Source organism: Antechinus flavipes, chromosome 5, assembly GCF_016432865.1.
Source record: "Antechinus flavipes isolate AdamAnt ecotype Samford, QLD, Australia chromosome 5, AdamAnt_v2, whole genome shotgun sequence".
In the NCBI taxonomy this organism is placed as follows: Eukaryota; Metazoa; Chordata; class Mammalia; order Dasyuromorphia; family Dasyuridae; genus Antechinus; species Antechinus flavipes.
Genome location: NC_067402.1, coordinates 232,721,849 through 232,741,821, shown reverse-complemented (window position 1 = coordinate 232,741,821; position 19,973 = coordinate 232,721,849). Strand labels below are relative to the sequence as shown.

Sequence of the window (19,973 nt, the reverse complement as noted above, 5' to 3'; positions counted from 1 at the left end):
TAATTGAAAGTGACTCAGTCTAGTAGTAGCCTATTTAATAATAATAATTATATGGTACTTACTACATGACAAACAGTGCTAAGCACTTTATTTTATTTGGTTCTCATAACTTTGCAAAATAGATCCAATTATTAACCCCATTTTACAAATGAGGAAACTGAGATAAGCAGAGATTAAGTGACTTAACCAGAACCACATACCCAATAAAGTGTCTAATACTGAGTTTGAAATGAGGTTTTTCTGAGTTTCACTGACTGCAAACAGGGATAAGCCTACACTTATATTGCTCTGACCCAATTCAAGTAAGGAACAAAGAACTCAGGCAAAAGACAAGTGCTCAGATTGTAAAATTAATCAGACTGCATTGGGTCCCAAGAAAACTAAACTGAGCAGTACCCTAGATCCTAGAATTAAAAAAAAACATAAAATGGTAATATGTTGGAATCCTTACTAACTGCTAACTAATTAGAGTTGATCTAATCTTACAAGAAGACTTTGGCCAGAACCTGAAACAAGGTACTAAGTAGAACTCATTAATACAAGGCTTGTGTTCACATCTTTATTCATTGGAGTTCACAAGTATGCCAGCTTCACAAAGTAAACTTTCTAACTTCAAGGGAGTTCACACCTCCCTTAAAGCTCTTTGGGCCAGAGAGCACTATGGGAGAAAACCCATAATCACATTTTCTCAGAAGATTCGCATATAAGGAGAGAGAGCTATTCGAGGATACATTTTCCCTTTGGCTGGCTGGTGGCAGACTAAGAGCTTTCAGAGGATAAAGCTACGAGTGAGAGTTCAGTGGACAACCAGATTCATCTTCACCTCACACCACTGTGGCAGAAGAAAGCAGAGGCAGAGGCTAACGGACAGAACCTTTGGATTTGGAGATATTCGGAGGGCCCTAAGCTAAACTGGCTGTGTTTTGAGAAGAACAAGAACTCCAACATTTGAACTCATAACAGTAATACAATACTTGAAAAAACAATAATAGTACTTCTTGGCTTAAAGATTAGAGTGCAGACCAAAAGAGCTGTGACTAGGTCTCTCCCTAAATCACTCCACTGTGGAAGCACCAAAAATTTAGAAATCCCCAGAACTGCCTGTGAAAACAGCAATACAAAAAACCCTGAAGTTTGGAACAGTGCCTCCCTTACTCCAAGGTAATCAGAGCCCATTTTAATTTTTTAATTATTAAAGTTTTTTATTTTTAAAGCATATGCATAATTTTCAACATTCTCCCTTGCAAAACTTTGTGTTCTAAATTTTCTTCCCTTCAAACTCCTTACCCTTCCCCTAGATGGCAAATAATCCAATATATGTCAAACATATGTAATTCTTCTATTCATATTTCCACAAGTATAATGTTGCACAGGAAAAATCAGATCAAAAAAGAAAAAAATGAGAAAGAAAACAAAATGCAAGCAAACAACAAAAAGAGTGAAAATGCTATGTTCTGATCCACCCACAGTCCGCTCTCTGCGTGTAGATGGCTCTCTTCATCACAAGAACATTGAAATTGGCCTGAAACACCTCATTGTTGAAAAGAACCACAGCTGATCATCACAGCTGATCATCACAGAATCTTCTTGTTGCTGTTTACAATATCCTCTTGGTTCTACTCATTTCACTTAATATCAGTTCATGTAAGTCTCGCCAGCCCTCTCTGGAATCATCTTGCTGATCATTTCATATAGAACAATATTACAGCATAGCATTCATGTATACATATTCAGCCATTTTCCAACTCATGGGCATCCCATCAATTTCTAGGTTTCTTGCAACTATAAAAAGGACTGCTACAATCATTTTTTGCACATGTGGGTCCTTTTCCCTTTTTTATGATCTCTTTGGAATACAAGCCTAGTAGACATATTATTGGATCAAAAGGTATGTACAATTTGATATCCCTTCGGCATAGTTCGAAATTGCAAAGTCTAATTTTAACAAAGTTTAAAGTTGAGAAATAAGAAGAGAAAACGAGTAAACAACAACAACAAAAAAAAAAAAAAAGAAAGAAAAGAAATGAGCATAAAAAGCTACTACTGTGATAGGGAAGATAAAGATATAAACTCAGAAGAAGACAGTAACATAAAATCAGCTACAAGTAAAGCCTTAAAGGAAAAAGGCTAATTGTACACAAGTCCAACAAAAATTCCTGCAAGAATTTTAAAAAGTGATAGAGGAAAAATTGGGGAAAGAAAGGAGAGTGATGAAAAAATAATAATAATAATAACCTTGTAAAAGAGGCACAAAGAAAATATTGAAAAAATAATATCTTAAAAATTCATCCTAATGGGAAAGAAAAGAAACATAAAAATTGACTGAAGAAAAACTATTTAAAAAGGAGAATTAGTGATATGGAATAACAGGTAGGGGAGGTGAAGTCAAGATGATGAAAAGAAGGTAGGGAATCACTCATGTACTATTATGGAGCAGAACTTGAAACAAGGTTCTAAGTCACCGGAATTGATGGACACAATGCTTATGTACTTAGTTCATTCACACTTTTAGAGTTCACATCTTTAAGAGTGTTCAAACATTAGAGTTCTCAACTTTAAGAGAGTTCATACATTAGTTCAATATTATACAATATTCATACATTAGTTCACACCTTTAGAGAGCATATATAAGGAGGAGCCCACTAAAGGACAAGCCCACTAGAGACTTCGGGAGATTCACAAGTCAGAAGCCACAAGACCACTTCTCTGGGAGGAGGAGCCAGATTCATTCCAACTTCCACCTTTATGCTGGCTAGAGGCTTTGGATTCAGAGAGAGCTAGAAGCTGAAGCTGGAAGAGGCAAAGGACTAGCAGCAAGAGCTCTCAGGAACCAAGGAGAGAGATAGGCCTTTAAGAAAGCTAACTGGACCCAGGAAGGCAAGACTTAAAAGGAAACAACAAAGGATTTGGACTTTAACTCCTGGCTGCATTTGAGGTGATTATTACTTTGAACTGAAAGGAAGGCTGCTCTCAGAAGGCCCCCAAGAAACCTGCTCTCAGAGAACATTATATTTGGGAGAAGAGAACAATGCAATGTACTACCTCCAAACTCCTTCAAATATCTTTAAATAATGACTCTAAACAACCTTAATGTATCAGAACCCACAAACACACAGAGTGGAACAATTTTCCAAACAAAGATGGCTGGAAAGGTCAGCAGGAGAGGTCTGTTGCATCAGGGTAGGTTGGGAGCACAAGATCAGTTTGGGACCCAGGAAACCAGGAACAGTCCATGGGATCTCTAAATTGGCAGCAATTCCCAGATCTTTCAGCCCACAGAGGCCAAGGACAACTCAGTAGGAAAGATTTGGTGTACTAAGATGTGAAGGGAGCCCCAGACCAGGATCAGACTTTGGGAGCCACTGAATCAACAACTGTGCTATTATGATAGCACAGTAATCGCAACCACTATATAGCAATAACAGCAGTAGTTTCTAGAGATCTCAGCACCCAGGTGGAGGGATTGAAGAGGAATCCTCAGGATTGTAAGGGCCTCTTTGCTGGCACTGTGACAAGACTCTGTTGCTTTGTCTATACTGAGATCTGGGTAGCAGTGCTGGCTCACATTCTGGTCCCTAGAAGGATCTCTGAAAAAAAGCTGCACAAAATCTGTAAAGTTAGGGGCATCACACCATCCACACTTTACAGGTGGATGTCCATCAATTAGAGAATGGCTGAATAAATTGTGGTAGGTGAATGTTATGAAATATTACTGTTTTGTAAGAAATGACCAGCAGGATGATTTCAGAGAAGCCTGGAGAGACTTACATGAACTGACGCTAAGTGAAATGAGCAGAACCAGGATATCATTATAAACTTCAACAATAATACTCTATTATGAGCAATTCTGATTGACGTGGCTCTCTTCTACAATGAGATGATTTAGACCAGTTCCAATGACCTTGATAGAGATAGAGAGCCATCTATACCCAGAGAGAGGACTGTGGGAACTGAGGGTGGATCACAATATAGCATTTTCATTCTTTTTGTTGTGGCTTGCTTAAATTTTACTTTTTTTCTCATTTTTTTTCCTTTTTGATTTTTCTTGTGCAGCAAGATAATTGTATAAATTGTATAAATATGCATGCTTAATATATATTGGATTACTTGCCATCTATGGGAGGGGATGGGGGAAGGGGAGGAAAACTAGAACATGAAGATTTTTTAAGCATCAATGTTGAAAAATTCTCTTTGCATATATTTTGAAAATAAAAACCTTCAATTAAAAAAAAAGAAAAGAAAAGAAACAGGGCTCTACTGTAACAGAGTTAAGAGAAAAGAATGAGGCTGAGGAAATGAGCAAACAACAGGAAAAGACAATGATCATAAAACAGTTAATATGGAGATAAGGAATATCAAAACACACATTTAGATAAACAAAATCAAAGGTCCTACATCCAAAGCCTCCAAGAAAAATAAGAATTGTTCTCAGACCACGGAAGAGTCAACAAGAATTATGAAAATCAAGTGAGAGAGGCAGAGGGAAAATTAGGAAGAAAAATGAGAGTGATATAAAAAGAAATATAAAAAGCCAATAAAAAGAATGTTTTAAAAAGAAAAATTAGTCAAATGTAAAAGGAAATGCCAAAAAAATCATTGAGGAAAATAATTCCTTAAAAATCAGAATTGAACAAATGACTTCCTGGGAAACCAAGAAAACAATAAAACAAAATCAAAGGAATGAAAAAATAGAAATGTGAAATATCTCGCTGGAAAAACAGGTGATCTGGAAAATAGATCCAGGAGAGAGAACTTAAAAAACTATTGGTCTACCTGAAACCATGATCAAAAAAAAAAAAAAAAAAAAAACCTGAATATCATCAAGAAATTATAAAGGAAAACTAACCTGATATACTAGGACCAGAAGGTAAAATAGAAATTGAAAGAATCCAACAATCACTTCCTGAAAGAGATTTCTCTGATAAAGGCCTCAATTCTCAAACTATAGGGAACTGAATCAAATTTATTTAGGAAAAAAGCCAATCCTCATTTGATAAATGATCAAAACAAAAGATCTATGTCCAAAGAGGTATAAAAGCATGCAAATCCTTTGACCTAGCAATACCACCTCTGGGTATGAATCCCAAAAGAGACTTTTTTTAAAAAAGGAAAAGAACCTATATATATATATATAAAATACTATATAGCAGCTCTCTTTTAAGGGCAAAGAACTGGAAATTGAAGGGATGTGCATCAATTGGGGAATGGCTGAATCATTGTGGTATGCGATAATGAAAGAATATTATTGTTTCATAAGAAATGATGACTAGGATACTCTCAGAAAAACCTAGAAAGTTCTCCATGAGCTTAAGCAAAGTGAAATGTATTGTGTACACAGTAATAGCAAAGTTATGGGATGATCAATTAGTCTCAGTAATACAATGATCCAAGACTACTGTGAAGGACTTATGATGAAAAATGCTATGCATACTCAGAAAGAACTGATTGTGTCTGAATACCAACTGAAGCAGACTTTTTTTTAATCTTTCTTTTTTTTGAGGATTTTTTTTTTTTCGGAGAGGGGGAGAAATCTATGTTTTCTTTTGAAATATGAGTTTTATGGAAATGTTTTGCATAACTTCACATTGGCCTTCTCAATGGTGGGGTATACAGAGGAAGGGGAGAATTTGGGACTCAAAATTTTAAAAACAAATAGAAAAAAATTGTTTTCCATGTACCTGGGAAAAAATAAAAATTAAAACTTTTTTAAAAGAAAAAATTTTAGAATTTCACTGAAGAAAATTATTTCTTTAAAATTAGAATTGGATAGGTTGAAGACCTCCATGAGACATCAAGAAACAATAAAACAAAATCAAAATAATGGGGAAAAAAACGGGGAAAATGTGAAACATCTCATTGGAAAACAACTGACCTAGAAAACAGAATGAGGAAAAGACAATTTAAAATTTATTGAAATACCTGAACACTATGATCAGGGGGGGAAAAAAGAGGCTGAGACATCATTTTTTAAACAAATTATAAAGGAAAACTGTTCCAATATCTTAGACCCAGAGAATACATTAGAAACTGAAAAACCTACTAAATACCTTGTGAAAAACATCCCAAAAAGAAAACCCTCAGGAACACAACAGCTAAATTCCAGGGTTTCTAGGTCAAAGATAAAATACAGCAAGCAACCAAGAAGAAAGAAGAGAGGTGTTAAAGAGACAATTTTTTTAATTATACATGATTTAGCAAATGCTTAATAAAAGACTCCTAAAGCCTTTGAGTAATAAAAATAAAAAATCAAACGTTCTAAAAGAAATTTTGAGTTTAAAATTCTCCATTTCCTTTTCTTGAGCCAAAAGCAGTTTTAAGTTTTAAGAACAATCATCACATACCATTTCTTTGGAATCAAAGTTGTCATTTTAAGACACACATACAATGATAGAATCTTATTGTTTGTATTTTTAGTAAAAGGTCTACTCTACTGCTGAAATCTGATTGTCAACTAAGAAAAACAAATCTTGTTCCCCATTTAGTTGTTCCCCAATGCTCTGATTTCCATGACATTGTAAAGTGGCTTCATCCTAGTAGTAAATGTCTCAAATACTTCTCTTTTCTCTTTTTCTTTCTTTCTTTTTTTTTTTTTTTTTTTTTGCTAAGGCAATTGAGATTAAGTGACTTGCCCAGGGTCACACAGCTAGGGAGTGTTAAGTGTCTGAGACCAGATTTGAACTCAGGTCCACCTGATTTCAGGTGGTGCTCTATCCTGTGCCACTTAGCTGCCCTTAGACAATTAATTTTTTAAATTATCTCCACACCCATTACTGCTATGAACTTGGGAAAATTCACCATGTTCATATTATAGAGGCTGATATATGATCAACAGGAGAGTATTCAAACTCTTGACTTCTCTCTATATTTTGAAATATACAAAAAAAAAAAAAAAAGAAAAAGAAAAAGAAAAAGAAATCACCCTGCTTTATGCTTGAAAATCCAAATGCAAAAAACTTCAAAAATAAGTTATTTTTCTAAGAATTGAGTAAGGGGATGGGGGGGAGGAAGAAAAATGAAAAAGTGTGGGCATGTGTATGTGTATGTATATGTTCATCCTTAAAAAGTTCAAATGGGTTTGGAAATCACTCAGACTTTATCTAGGTGCAGCCCATAAGCCATTAGGTTGTCTTTCTGAAAAAGAAAAGTAGCCAGTCTTCAAAAGCTTCAGGTAGTATGCTTTTTTGAAGACTAAAATGATTAGGTTTGTCATTCCTTCTCTCCCTGTCACTTTTGTTTCTATAGGTCAAGACTCTAAATCTCATCTCAACAGTCTTAACCTGAGCAGGGTTTGACAAGGAGGTTTGGATCTAAGACAAACAGACACCTTGAATAAACTTCTAGTCATTTTCATGTATTTGCAATATGAACAACTAAGTAAGTTCTATTTCCTCCAAGGGAATTCTAGTATATGTAATTTAATTATTCTCCTAAGACTCAAAAGTTTCTGGACAAATAGAACTAGAGACCAACCCATTCAATTTCCTGAAGATTATCCTAAAAATAATGAATTAAACAGAACAGGAAAACACTTGAAATAACAGTACACTAAACTGAGAGGCAAGGAAATTCCCTCTTTAATTAACACATGGAGACTTCCAAAGAATGCAAATTTTATATATTGGAGTAAATTTTATATGAGAATGCATGAATGCCAGCAAAAGTATTTGTTTTTATTTTTTCATTGTTTGTATGGCAAAATTTAGTATGTGAGAAGAAAGAACAGCTTTTAAGGGAAAGGTCATCTAGCTGCCCTGGATATTCTTCTTCTTCTTCGTTTTTTGTTGTTGTTGTTGTTGTTTTGTTTTGTTTTATTTTGTTTTTCACTGAGGCAATTGGGGTAAAGTGACTTGCTCGGGTCACACACTAGGAAATGTTAAATGCCTGAGGATAAATTTGAACTCAGGTCCTCCTAACTTCAGGGCTAGTGCTGTATCCACTGCACCACCTAGCTGTCCCTCAATATCAGTTCTAAAAGGAGTTAATGCTTATCTTTTGGAAGCTTCTATGTTTTCAAAAATATTTGGATTTTGAGCAGTTATTTAGTCTACTCTTTTTATTCTGACCCTGCCAATTAAAGTAAAAAGGAGATAAGAAATACACAAGGAAAAGTCTCTCCTGTTCCTAAGATTTATTGCACTGAAAATAAAACAGTGAATTCATGACTCTACAAATAAATAGGCACAAGTGGTTGAGTATAGCTTTGTAAACCATAATGGGAAAATATTTTATTAAATACTGAAGTTTTTCTGAGTGCTTCATATGGGATTAGGTTAGCAATCACTTAGTCATCTAGAAGTTATAAGTATTTCGATATGTTTACTATGTGTCACTGATACTATACTAAGTAATAGAGACAGAAGAGAAAGCAAAAAAAAAAAACAGTCCCTGATCTCAAAAAGCTAATATTCTAATAAAAAAATGCAAGTATCTATATATAAATTTACTTTATAGACATATATATAAATAAATGTATGTGTACATATACACAGAGACTATAACTAGAACGTAATCTTAGAAGGAATACATTATTAGCAAAAATGACCAGGAGAAGTCTTGTTGAAGGTAAAGGCCAAGCTAAATATTGAAGGAAAACAGGAATATATAGATATAGATATAGATATAGACACACACACACACACACACACATATATATATAGACACACACACACACACACACATATCGCAAAGGATCAAATTATGGGCCTTTAAAAAAAAATTCAAATTAGTTTATATTTGATGCTAGAAAAGGGAGAGACAGGAGTTTACCCACCACCCAAAACCCATTTCCCCTCCCACTGTTCGGATTCTTGTTTTTTCTACCCATCAGACCATGGGCCTATCTTCAAATAATGTGAAATTATGATGCATAGAATTGGCTATTCCAGAAAGATTTTTCACTTTAATCCAGAATCACAGGAATCATGGGATGGGGGTATGGTGCCTCTAGCTTCACCTGAACTCTCCTCTCTGACCTAGAACCCCAAACCTAGAACTCTACCTTTTGGCAAGTGTCTGCAGCCAGCAAAATCCCTGCCCTTCTGCTTTTGCATTCACTGGGTATGCTCATTCCTTCTTGCCCAGGACCACTTCCCCACAGTATAGCTGAGCCTGCTGTTCCTAATCAGCCAAAGTTCACTGTCTTCCGGGTTGGACACCAACTCCACAAGCTGTCTAGGAGGCAGAGGTTTCTGCCATTCCTGCTGAGGCTCCAGCCACACCCAGTCCAGTCCATCCCAGGACTCCCATTTCTGTGAAGCTCACCAGGATATGTTTACACTTCACAAGGGTAACTCCCTGGCCTGGGGTCTTTCTTTAGATCTTTGTGGGTTGTTCCTAGAGGACCCCTGTTCTCCTCCTAGAGGGGCCCTGTTCTGTCCCAAGTCTCTCTTTAATACTGTCCCCCACTAAATAAAAATCATAAAATAAATTTTAAAATAAATCAAATTAAAAATTAAATAATTAAGGATAAATAAAATTATAAAAATTTTAAAATAAAATTCATCACAAATATGCAAAGTCCAGTAAAACAAATTCTCATGTGAGTTAGATCCAAAAACATAGTTCTTTCTATATATTTTATGTCCATCATCTCTCTGGCTGGAAGTGAGTGAGGTGTTTCATCTTGAGTCTTCCGGACTCTTCTCTCTATGATGTTTTTATTATCATAGAAATTGTTAGCCTAATCTATTCACTTTACTCTGCAGCAATTCAGAGGTCTCCATTTTCTCCAAAACTATTTATTTTATTACTTTTTGTGGTACAATAATATTTCATTATACTCATGTACCACAGTGTTTTTAACCATACCCCAATAAGTAGGTAACCCCTTAGCCTCCAAGTTCTGACTCATAAAAAGAGCTGACATAAATACTTTTGTATAAATATACATTTTGTGTGTGTGTATGTAAGAATTTTTCTACTTTCTCTGATTTCTCCAGGGTATTAAGTCTAAAAGTTATAGAGCTGGGTCAAAGAATATATTCTTTTGAAGATATACTCATAATCATTTACTTCATAATGGAATGGAGCTTTTCCTTGCAAGAAAACATATACTGTTATAATTACCAGAACTTCTAAAGAAATATGTTCCTAAATTTGATATCTATCAGTTTATAGAACATATTATAAAAGAAATCTTCAAGTTTTTGCAGATTTTAGCATCTCTGCTACCCATCATATCCTTAGTGTTCAGGGACAATAAAATAGACAATGTTGGCTAGTCTTCCAGTTGCCCCATACATTATCTTTGGGCAGTTAGGTAATGTAGTGGATAGAGTGTTGGGCTAAAGTCGGGAAGACTCATCTTCATGAGTTTAAATCCAGCTTAAGACACTTATTAGTTGTGTGAACCTTGGCAACTCATTTAACCCTGTTTGCCTCAATTTCCTCTTATGTAACATGAGCTAGAAAGGAAAATGGCAAAACCACTTCTATATCTTTCCCAAAAAAATCCTAAATGGGATCAGGAAGAGTCAGACACAACTCAAATGACTGATGAATAAAAACAAACTTATATTTAATTAATAAATGAACTACTCTGGAATTCTATGAAACATAAATGTAATATATTGTCTGTTCAACAATAAGTATTATAAGTTCTGCCCATAATGACTCATATTCCCTACTATAATCTTCAATCCTATCACTGGATCTTCATAAAGGCCTATCCATGGGAGGAAGATGTCCTTTGGACACCTTGGAAGGTGCTATTACCACAAACACCATAGTTCACTGCTAAAGTCATCAGGAATGAACTTCAAACTGGAAAAAGAAAAAAAAAAATCCATTCCTAGAATTGTTCTCTCTGTCTTAAAAGAAGGGGAGAAGAGAAGAAAGATAACAAGAAAGGGAAGGAGGAAGGGAAGGAAAAGGGAAAGAAAAGAAGGAAGAGGAAGAGTGGAGGAAGGGAGGTAGAAAGAAAGAGAAGGGAAGGAAGGAGGAGAGGGAGAGAAGGAGGGAAGGAAAGAGTGAGGAAGGGATAAAGGAAGAGAGGAGGGAGGGAGGAGGGAAGAAAGTAGGGAGGAGGAGAGAAGAAAGGAGGGAGGAAGAGAGGATACAGGGAAGAAGAAATGGAGAGGGAGGGAGTAAGGGATAATCCTCTATACCAAGATTCTCTTACCCCAGTGGTTCTCAAAGAAAGCTTGCTTCCATTCTCAGAGCAGTGTTCCTAGTTCCAAAGTTCTAACTCTATTCACTATGCTCCATCCTCTCATTAATAATTTTCATGAAAAAAATAAAAATATCTAACTATGCTATGAACACTAGTACCAACTTTAAGTCCATTTTCTTCCATATAATAATAGATGAAAAATAGGACAGGAAACAATTAGTAATTCCTTTCAGAGATTCTTTTGAATCAGGGTGGTCCATTTAATATGATATAGTTTTCATCGGGTTTTCTTTTACTGTTTCTCATGAGTAATTTGAGCAAACTATAAATGAAAGGTGTAATCATATTATAATATTTATTAAATTCACAATTAAAATAATGAATCTTAATCTCACCTTTACTTAATGTCACCTCTTATTATCTTTTATTGATGTGTACATATGCAGTGTTATGGTGCTGTTCATGTAACGCCATGTCTACACTACTCAAAAGATTCAAAAATCTTCTGCAATATCACAGTAGCACCAGTCCATGCAACTGCTGCACAAGATCTTATGGAATCTTATAATACACCACGATTACTGCAAGGTTAAAATTAAATAACTTGAAATGATTATGTAGAACCTACCCTTTTACCATAGGATAAAACACAACAAGCAATTAGCCCCTTCACTACCTCAACCTGCTTTTAACAGAGAATCCACATAGTTGACTGAAGGAAAGAAAAAAGCCAATGTCAAGAGAGCCTACTGGGAGAAAATAAGATTTGACATTTTCAAGATAAGACAGATGTCAATTTCGTAGAAATTTAATTGTCTACTAGAATAAACTAAGTAAAAACTTCAAACCATATCCCTTAGGAAAATAACTAAGTTATTCAGTAGACACTAAATCTGTGCTAAAATAGATTTAAAACAATAAAGTTTACTTTTGTTCTTCACTTCATATACCAATATTCAAAATCAGATTTTCTTTTTTTTCTTCAAAAAAAAAAAAAGCTGGGATAGGAGGACAGAGTAGAAAGAAGACTAGACTTGAAGTCTAGGGAATATGGATGTGAACTGTACTTCTAACAGTTGTGTTGTCACACAACTTAATTCAATTGAATTTGAATTTAATTGAATAGCTTAATTCAATACAATTTTTTAAAATTATATATTAAGCATAGCTTAATTCAATACAATTTTTAAAAATTATATATTAAGCATCTATTATGTGCAAAGCACTCTTACATTCTAATAGAAAATGGAAAATTATAAGTGTGGAGAGAAGTGGAGAAGGGGGAAAGGAAGTTGGAAAAGCCAGAAGAGAGAGTTATCTAATAGTAAAGAGAGCATAGTAGATAATTTAACATGAAATGAATGGCAATATAGGCCAAAGACCCATCAGTCAGGAATGTAGATACCAGGAGAGAAATGGGAAAAAGTCCAGAGAGTAAATTGAGTTAAGAATTTTTAAACCATTGGATCTTATCTATACTTTCTTTGTATTTTTCAAAATGTGGTTTCCCAAAATCTATAGAACACAGCACAATCTTTCTAGCATTCCTCCTCTTCATCATGCTTCCTAAGATAAAGCAGTGACTTGTCTCCAAAATTTCCATCATTTTTACTTTAGCAATCAATTTCAGCTTGTTGGTCAAAGAAAGTTTTTTCAATATTGCACATACAATCATTTATATATGTACAATACATGTACACAAACACATTTGCGATGACCAATGTACAAATGGCAAGCAAGAATTTCCCATTCACCACAGCAAAGATACTCCGCAGCTACATAATACAAGCACCCTGACAAAGCTTTCTGATGTTAAGGACCTAATTATTGAACTGTGCCACCTAGCTGCCCAAAAAATGATTTATCATACATAATTGGGGAAAAAAATAGGAAAATTTAACCAGAGAAACAAAAAAATCAAGAATCTCAAGGGAAGTAATGAAAAAAGTGAAAAAGAAGTCAATCTAGCAATAGCTAATCTAAAACAATATTATGATACTGGTTTAAAAATATAGAGGTTGATCAATGGCAGAGATTAGATAACATACAGAAGCAAACAAATGTTGTAGCAGAGTGTTCAATAACCCAAAGACCCAATACCTGGCATAATAACTCACTTATTCAAGAAAAACAACAAGGAAAAATGGAGCACAGTGTGGAAGAAGTTAGGTGTATACAAATATTTCACATCATAAACCAAGTTCCAAGTGACTGCATGACTTGGAGATTAAAGGTCCACATTTAATGAGATTAAAAGTAATTTAATTACAGAAAGAAGGAGGAAAAGACACATTAAAATTACAAATAGGGTAACAGTTAATAACCGAAGATAAAATGAACAATTTTGATTGGATAAAATGTAAAAATGTTGATACAAACAAAACCAACGGAGTCAAAAATGCAAGAGAAGCAGGTTAACTAGAAAAATATTTGGGACCATGACATTAGGGAGGTGATGGAATGACATGCAAATGAACTGGATTTAAGTGCAGGAGGGCAATGCAAAGTCAACAGTTTCACTTACTCCTCCAGAGTCATCTAGGTCCAATGGCAACATACAGATCAGGAGAACTGAGGATGGCAATGGGAGACCTTGGACTTTTTAAATTGAAGTTTAGGTTTCAATTTGACTGTGACAATAAATGATTAAGGCTAAGTAAGCAGTGAGACAGAAAATGGCCTCCTTTGTCTAGTCAAAATAAATAAATATGCACATACATATATACATAAACATGTATATGTATATATATATATGTATGTATATATATATATATATGTATATATATATATATATCTATCTGTGTGTGTCTATATATACACGCGCACACATACACTTCTAGGCTAAGACCCTGAACTAAATCTCTGAATGCGAAAGAAGAAAGAACTGAACCTCCTGAGTAATACTAGAAGGGGGGACCCAACTGTTTGGGAAACACTGTTAATACACTGGCTCTCACCTTTTCTTCCCTCTCTACCTCTCTTCATTGCCATTCCTTCCTTCTGTCCACATAGGGTCTCATACCTGTGGGTACTCTGCCCAAAGTAATGTACATTTGATCGTTGAAACCTCCCAAGATATGTAGGAATTTAGGGGCTAAGACCAATGCTTAAATGTAAATCACTCTGGCTCTCATAGATTGGCCATAAATAGGTCCCAGGCTAAGCCCCAGTTGAAAACTGTTAGGGATCCAACTGAATCAAAGTGAACATAAATTGCAATTATTTGTTTGAGCCAGAAATCCAGTGGATCTTCCCCTCCCTGAGAAGGGGAATTTTTTTTTTTGATTGTTGTTTGTTTTTTTGTTTTTTAATGAGGTAAAAGAGGTCATACTCTGCCATATTTTTTAATCACTGATTGGGCAGTTGCCTCAGTCAAACTGAGACTTGTTCAAGACCTTGGCTTAAACTGGCCAAGGTCTTCCACTGCATCGAGACTATTTCTAGTGATCCTGATCTGTATCTTATCACTGGACTCAGATAGCATTGGAAGGGAAAATGAGGCAGATGACTTTGCACAGCCCTCCCTCACTTTAATCCAATTCACTTGTATGTCATACCAACACCTCCCTGGTCATGCATGGTTCTCTTGGAGATTGAAGGACAACCAACAATATATTGCTATAAAGATAAAAGGAATTAATTCAAATTTATAAGAACAGGATCTAGCCACAAAAAATCAAATAGCCAATGACTATGGATGAGCAATTTTCAAAGGAGAAATCAATAATAATTAGGAAAATTAAATAATTCTAAGACTCCTGGTTGAGTTGCTGGCACACAATAAGTGCTATATAAATGTTTATTCCCTTCTCCTTTTCTCCAAATATGTATTTCAAAATTGGTGACTCTTGTCCAAGTCCTCACTTCTGTTCATCCAAATGGATTCATTAATGTGCTAGAAGCTTTCCTTAATTTCTTCTGACATCAAGAGGGTACCAGAACACTACTAACTACTCATCATTCCTTGCTCTTATCATATGACCAAGCCACCTTCTTCCTCCATAACATTCCTATTCTTTAGAATTCCTTAGAGGCTATATATTGCAGTCTGCATGCAACAATCATTTGCATTTCCACTGCCTTCTGTGTAATATTTATTTTTTATTCTTCAAAGTGAGCTGAATACTCACTTCCCTTTCATGGAAACCTTGAAGTCATTACAGGAACTTTGAAACTTCCCAAAGGGGATTCAATCTATTCTTTCTCCTGATCAACTTTACAAAAAGTCTTATTACTATTATGTCACTACAACATAATGTTCATAGTGATGTCAACAAAGTATGAGCTCTGGAAGGTTTAACTCTTGCAACAGACAAATTGTTGTCCAAAGATCAACCTTGCTATGTACTAAAAGGCACATCACCAATACAATGGCCATCCAGAGAAAAACTAAAAATTACCTTAAGCCACTTAATCATAGTAATGCCATAATTCTACATATTTTCAAAATGTAAATATGCACCACTATATATCATAGGCATTGTAGTTTACTGAAAAAAGCACTGGTCCTAATTTAAAAGGCCTAGTTGAGATCCAAACTCAACTCAGGTTAAATTTGAGCAAGTAATTTAGATTCTCTAGAATTCATCTGTAAAATGAAGAAAACTGACTAATCTCTAATAACACTAAATCAAGTTTTAGATTGAGAAAATTCTAATTTTATTTAAGCTACTTTTTGCTAGTTATGTGAAATGAAGGGAGAAAAACAATATGAAAGGACAATAAAGGATAACAGAAGAGTAGGAAAGGACCTTAAAATCACTGACCCAGCCTCCTCATTTTACAGAGGGGATAACTGAAGCCCAGGAGGATAAGTGACTAAGTGACTTGCCCAGGGTCACACAAATTATCAGTAAATACCTAAACTCTAGCATTGTAGCCATGGACAACATGATGCATTTCTCATTTTCCTTTGTCTAAAAGGATAAATAAAAAAGGTTTATTAGTTTTGAACTGACTTCTCAAAGCTTTTTTTCTTTAAAAAAGGGAAAATTATGTTATAACTTTTCACCACTTTCTATTCTGTTTATTCACTTGGCTTATATTGTTGCCAGGAAACAAAATAATCATAGAACTTCTCAGCCCACAGAGCAAACTCCTGGCTTGCATCAAATACATCACACTTTGTAACCAGGGCTTTCCTTTGCTACAGATGGTACCATATGGGGCTATCCCTAACGACCCAGCTGGCTTTCATAAACAGGTGCCGCAAGATAAAGACTTCACAAATAGAAGTCATATCTAGCAAATGGGATAAATCGGTGTCTAGCTCACAAGCGGCAAGGAATATTCAATTTAGTTAGCAGTCAAGACCTATCAGCTTACTCAATTAAACATTCTGCTTTTTTGCCCTTTGCCTTTCGGATGAAATGTCAGCCCACCCCATGACCAAACTTGTTTCCAAAGGCCACCTTCCAGCTGCAGCCTGAATAAATATTTGGAAAGGCAGGCAGGATCTTTATCTGCAGTGTTAAGAGGGGGAAGGGACAAAAAAAGGAAGAGGAGGAAATTCGTCCCTCCATTGGAGGCCGCTGACTCACCTACAGCTGTGGCCAGCCCCATTTTGCATCAGAGAAATAAGGGCAACAGCAAAAGCAGCACCATCCTGCCCAAAGTCATTAGGCGCTGCTTTTAATAGTTACCATTCTTTATATCGAAACCAAAAATTGGATAAATTTCCAAAACCTCCAGGGTTTCTGGCCAATGGAGAAACGTCTTTCTTGTGGGGTGGGGAACTTCGAAGTAACACTTCATGAACTACAAGAAGCGAGATACACCACAGAAAGGCATGTTCCACAACTGTCGCTTCACAGCGAGTGTGAATGAGATCGGGCAAAGTCCGGAAAGTACAGGATGCGCACGGCGTTTGAGCCTCCAAAAGCTGGCTCGCCTCTGGAGGGCGCCGAGGTGCGACGCTCCTGCGTTTCGGAGAGCACACGGCTCGGCCCTTCAGCCCGCCCCGGTTCGCCGCAGATCGCCACAGCCCCTGGGAAAAGTGCGAAGGCAGAAAGGTGAAGAGGGCACGCCCCCTTCCTCTCCCCGGCTCTGGAGCAGGAGTTCCAGGAAGGAGCTACGTTCAGTGTCCTCTCCCACCCCGCCCCTTAGGCTAGCCTCGGCCCCGCCTCACCCCTCACTTCCGAAACCCGTGGAACGAGAAGGCCGGGCTTAATGTCTCTTTACCTGCTCCCAGATGCCGCGAGCGCTGCCACTGCTGTCACTGGGGTCTGGGCCGTTTACCTCCCCCAACCCTAGTCCAATCCCTGCCCCAGCCTTCACTACGCATCCAGTCTAGGCCCCTTCAGGGAGAGCTGTCTTCCTTGTTCCCATGTACGGGTAGTGGAGGTGGGGGGAGGGGTAATGAAGGTCCTTGAATCAACCTCTGCTTCCCGGAAGTTGATTTTCCCTTCAAGGCCCGCCCTCCGCAGAACCCGTCATTCACCGCACCAATGCATGTCACGTGATGTTGTGTTGAAACTCCACCCTTAACACACGTATTCCTAAATGCTCCCTCCGATTCCCCACCCCCCCTTTCACTCCTTTCCATACTCTTTCCTACTCTCTATCTTCAATACCTATCTTCATATCATCTTGGTTCATAGAACTTGATGTTCCTCCTCCTTGGCCTCACAGTCCTTATTAGTCTAGGTTATCCCTGGCCGTGGGGAATCCAGCCAGAGAAACCCAACCCCATTTTTAATTTAATATTCACCATGTTGAAGTATCATATGATACCAATAGGTCCAGGCCTAAAATCATTCCTTCCCTGCTCTCCAGGCCACAACTTAAAAGTTTTGTTTTGGGGGGGAGGAGGTATTTCCTCAAGATATTTTTGAATAATCCCTCCCTTATTAATTTACTATATTACCTCTTGGCTCCTTTCCTTTTTCTTCCCTGGCTTCCTTTCTTTCAAACTAAGTAACTCTAGTTTTGACCCTCTTTATTCCAGACCACATAAAATTCTCCCATGCCACCCAGTGAGAATCAGTGTAGTACTATAGCTGGGATACTCCACTTGAAATCATTCCCAGGAACTGAGTTAGAACCTGGACTTAGCTACCTACTACTTATGAGATCACTCACTGACTTAATTTCCTAATCTATAAAATGACATTCCTGCATCACTTTCTGACCCTTTCCTGAGGCAGCTCAGATTTAACTAGCTATGAAATCTTTTTACTCTGTTATGGCCTCAGTTTCATCCCTTCATAAACTCCACTTTTGTTAGTTAATAAAGTTCAACTTTGTCTTTTCCTTGGCTTTTCAATCTTTTGTCCCTTTGTCCTGCCAACATGCATCCCTAGATTACTACTGTCATCACCTTGTCTATGTACTTCTTTGGAAGATGTCATACAATTTTTCTGCCTGGATCCAATGCAAATTTACATTATCCAATCTCAATAAATCCTCTGTTACATACACACCAGACAAAGTTTGAACTGTGTGCCAGACAATGTATTAGGGTGGATATACAATCATAAAGAATTAAATAATCCCTATTCACAAGAAAATTACTTAGAGAAAGATAAAAATGTGTGTGTGTGTGTGTGTATGTGTGTGTGTGTGTGTGTGTGTGTTTATGTGACCATAGGTCATGGATAGCAAGGCTTTATATGATCTGAAATCTGCCCAACTTCTGTAGAAATGACCAGCTTGCTAGCTGAGGGAGGGAGTGGGGGGAAGAAAGGGAGAAGAAGCATATAGGCCCAACAAAGGCAGCAAAAGTTCAGTGCTCTTTCAAAGGGTACAACTTAGAATTATATCTAACAACCCCCTTAAATGTTGGTAATCGTAGAAGTAATAAATTCAGAACAAAAGCTGCTTCCCTATTCTCTCTTAAAAAGATGAATAGTTTTAGCTTCCATTTACTACTTAACTCTATCCCACCAAACACTGGTTATACAAGAGCCCATCAAAAATAGCGAAAATGAAACATACTCATTTTCTCATGCAAAACAGCAAACTGAAAGATGTGGCATATACTGGAATAAATAAAATAATACACAAAATTAACTAGCTCGTTAATCTGGAATTATGCCCAAAAGGTTATCAAACTGTGCACACTCTTTGATCCAGCAGTGCTACTACTGGGCTTATATCCCAAAGAGATCTTAAAGGAGGGAAAGGGACCTGTATGTGCAAAAATGTTTGTGGCAGCCCTGTTTGTAGTGGCTAGAAACTGGAAAATGAATGGATGCCCATCAATTGGAGAATGGCTGGGTAAATTGTGATATATGAATGTTATGGAATATTATTGTTCTGTAAGAAATGACCAGCAGGATGAATACAGAGAGGACTGGCGAGACTTACATGAACTTATGCTAAGTGAAATGAGCAGAACCGGGAGATCATTATATACTTCAACAACGATACTGTATGAGGACATATTCTGATGGAAGTGGATTTCTTTGACAAAGAGACCTAACTCAGTTTCAATTGATAAATGATGGACAGAAGCAGCTACACCCAAAGAAAGAACACTGGGAAATGAATGTAAACTATTTGCATTTTTGTTTTTCTTCCCGGATTATTTTTACCTTCTGAATCCAATTTTCCCTGTGCAACAAGAGAACTGTTCGGTTCTGCAAACATATTGTATCTAGGATATACTGCAACATATTTAACTTAAGGACTACTTGCCATCTAGGGGAGGGGGTGAAGGGAGGGAGGGAGAGGAAAAATCGAAACAAAAGCAAGTGCAAGGGATAATGTTGTAAAAAAAAAATTACCCTGGCATGAGTTCTGTCAATAAAAAGTTATTATAAAATTAAATTAAATTTAAAAAAAATTAACTAGCTCTTCAGCTAAGAGCAAGAACTTTGCTCAAATCATGAGGATAAAAAACAATCACATCCAGAAGAGGTCC

The 19,973-nt window shown here is 36.5% G+C and overlaps 1 protein-coding gene across 6 annotated transcripts in view; it reads right to left on the bottom strand.

Moving 5' to 3' along the window:
• The window catches only part of CCDC91 (coiled-coil domain containing 91), a 527,068-nt gene extending 508,601 nt beyond the window's left edge, over nucleotides 1-18,467 (bottom strand). For 5 of the 6 annotated variants that reach the window (XM_051961140.1, XM_051961143.1, XM_051961142.1 and 2 more), the window contains exon 1: nucleotides 16,651-16,775. In XM_051961140.1, coding sequence (XP_051817100.1) covers nucleotides 16,651-16,679 — 29 coding nt within the window. In that variant the 5' untranslated portion in view covers nucleotides 16,680-16,775. Of the gene's footprint in view, nucleotides 1-16,650; nucleotides 16,776-17,290 lie in introns of those variants that run through there. The other variant, XM_051961141.1, reaches the window with a different exon arrangement.
• Nucleotides 18,468-19,973: the final 1,506 nt, after the last annotated feature.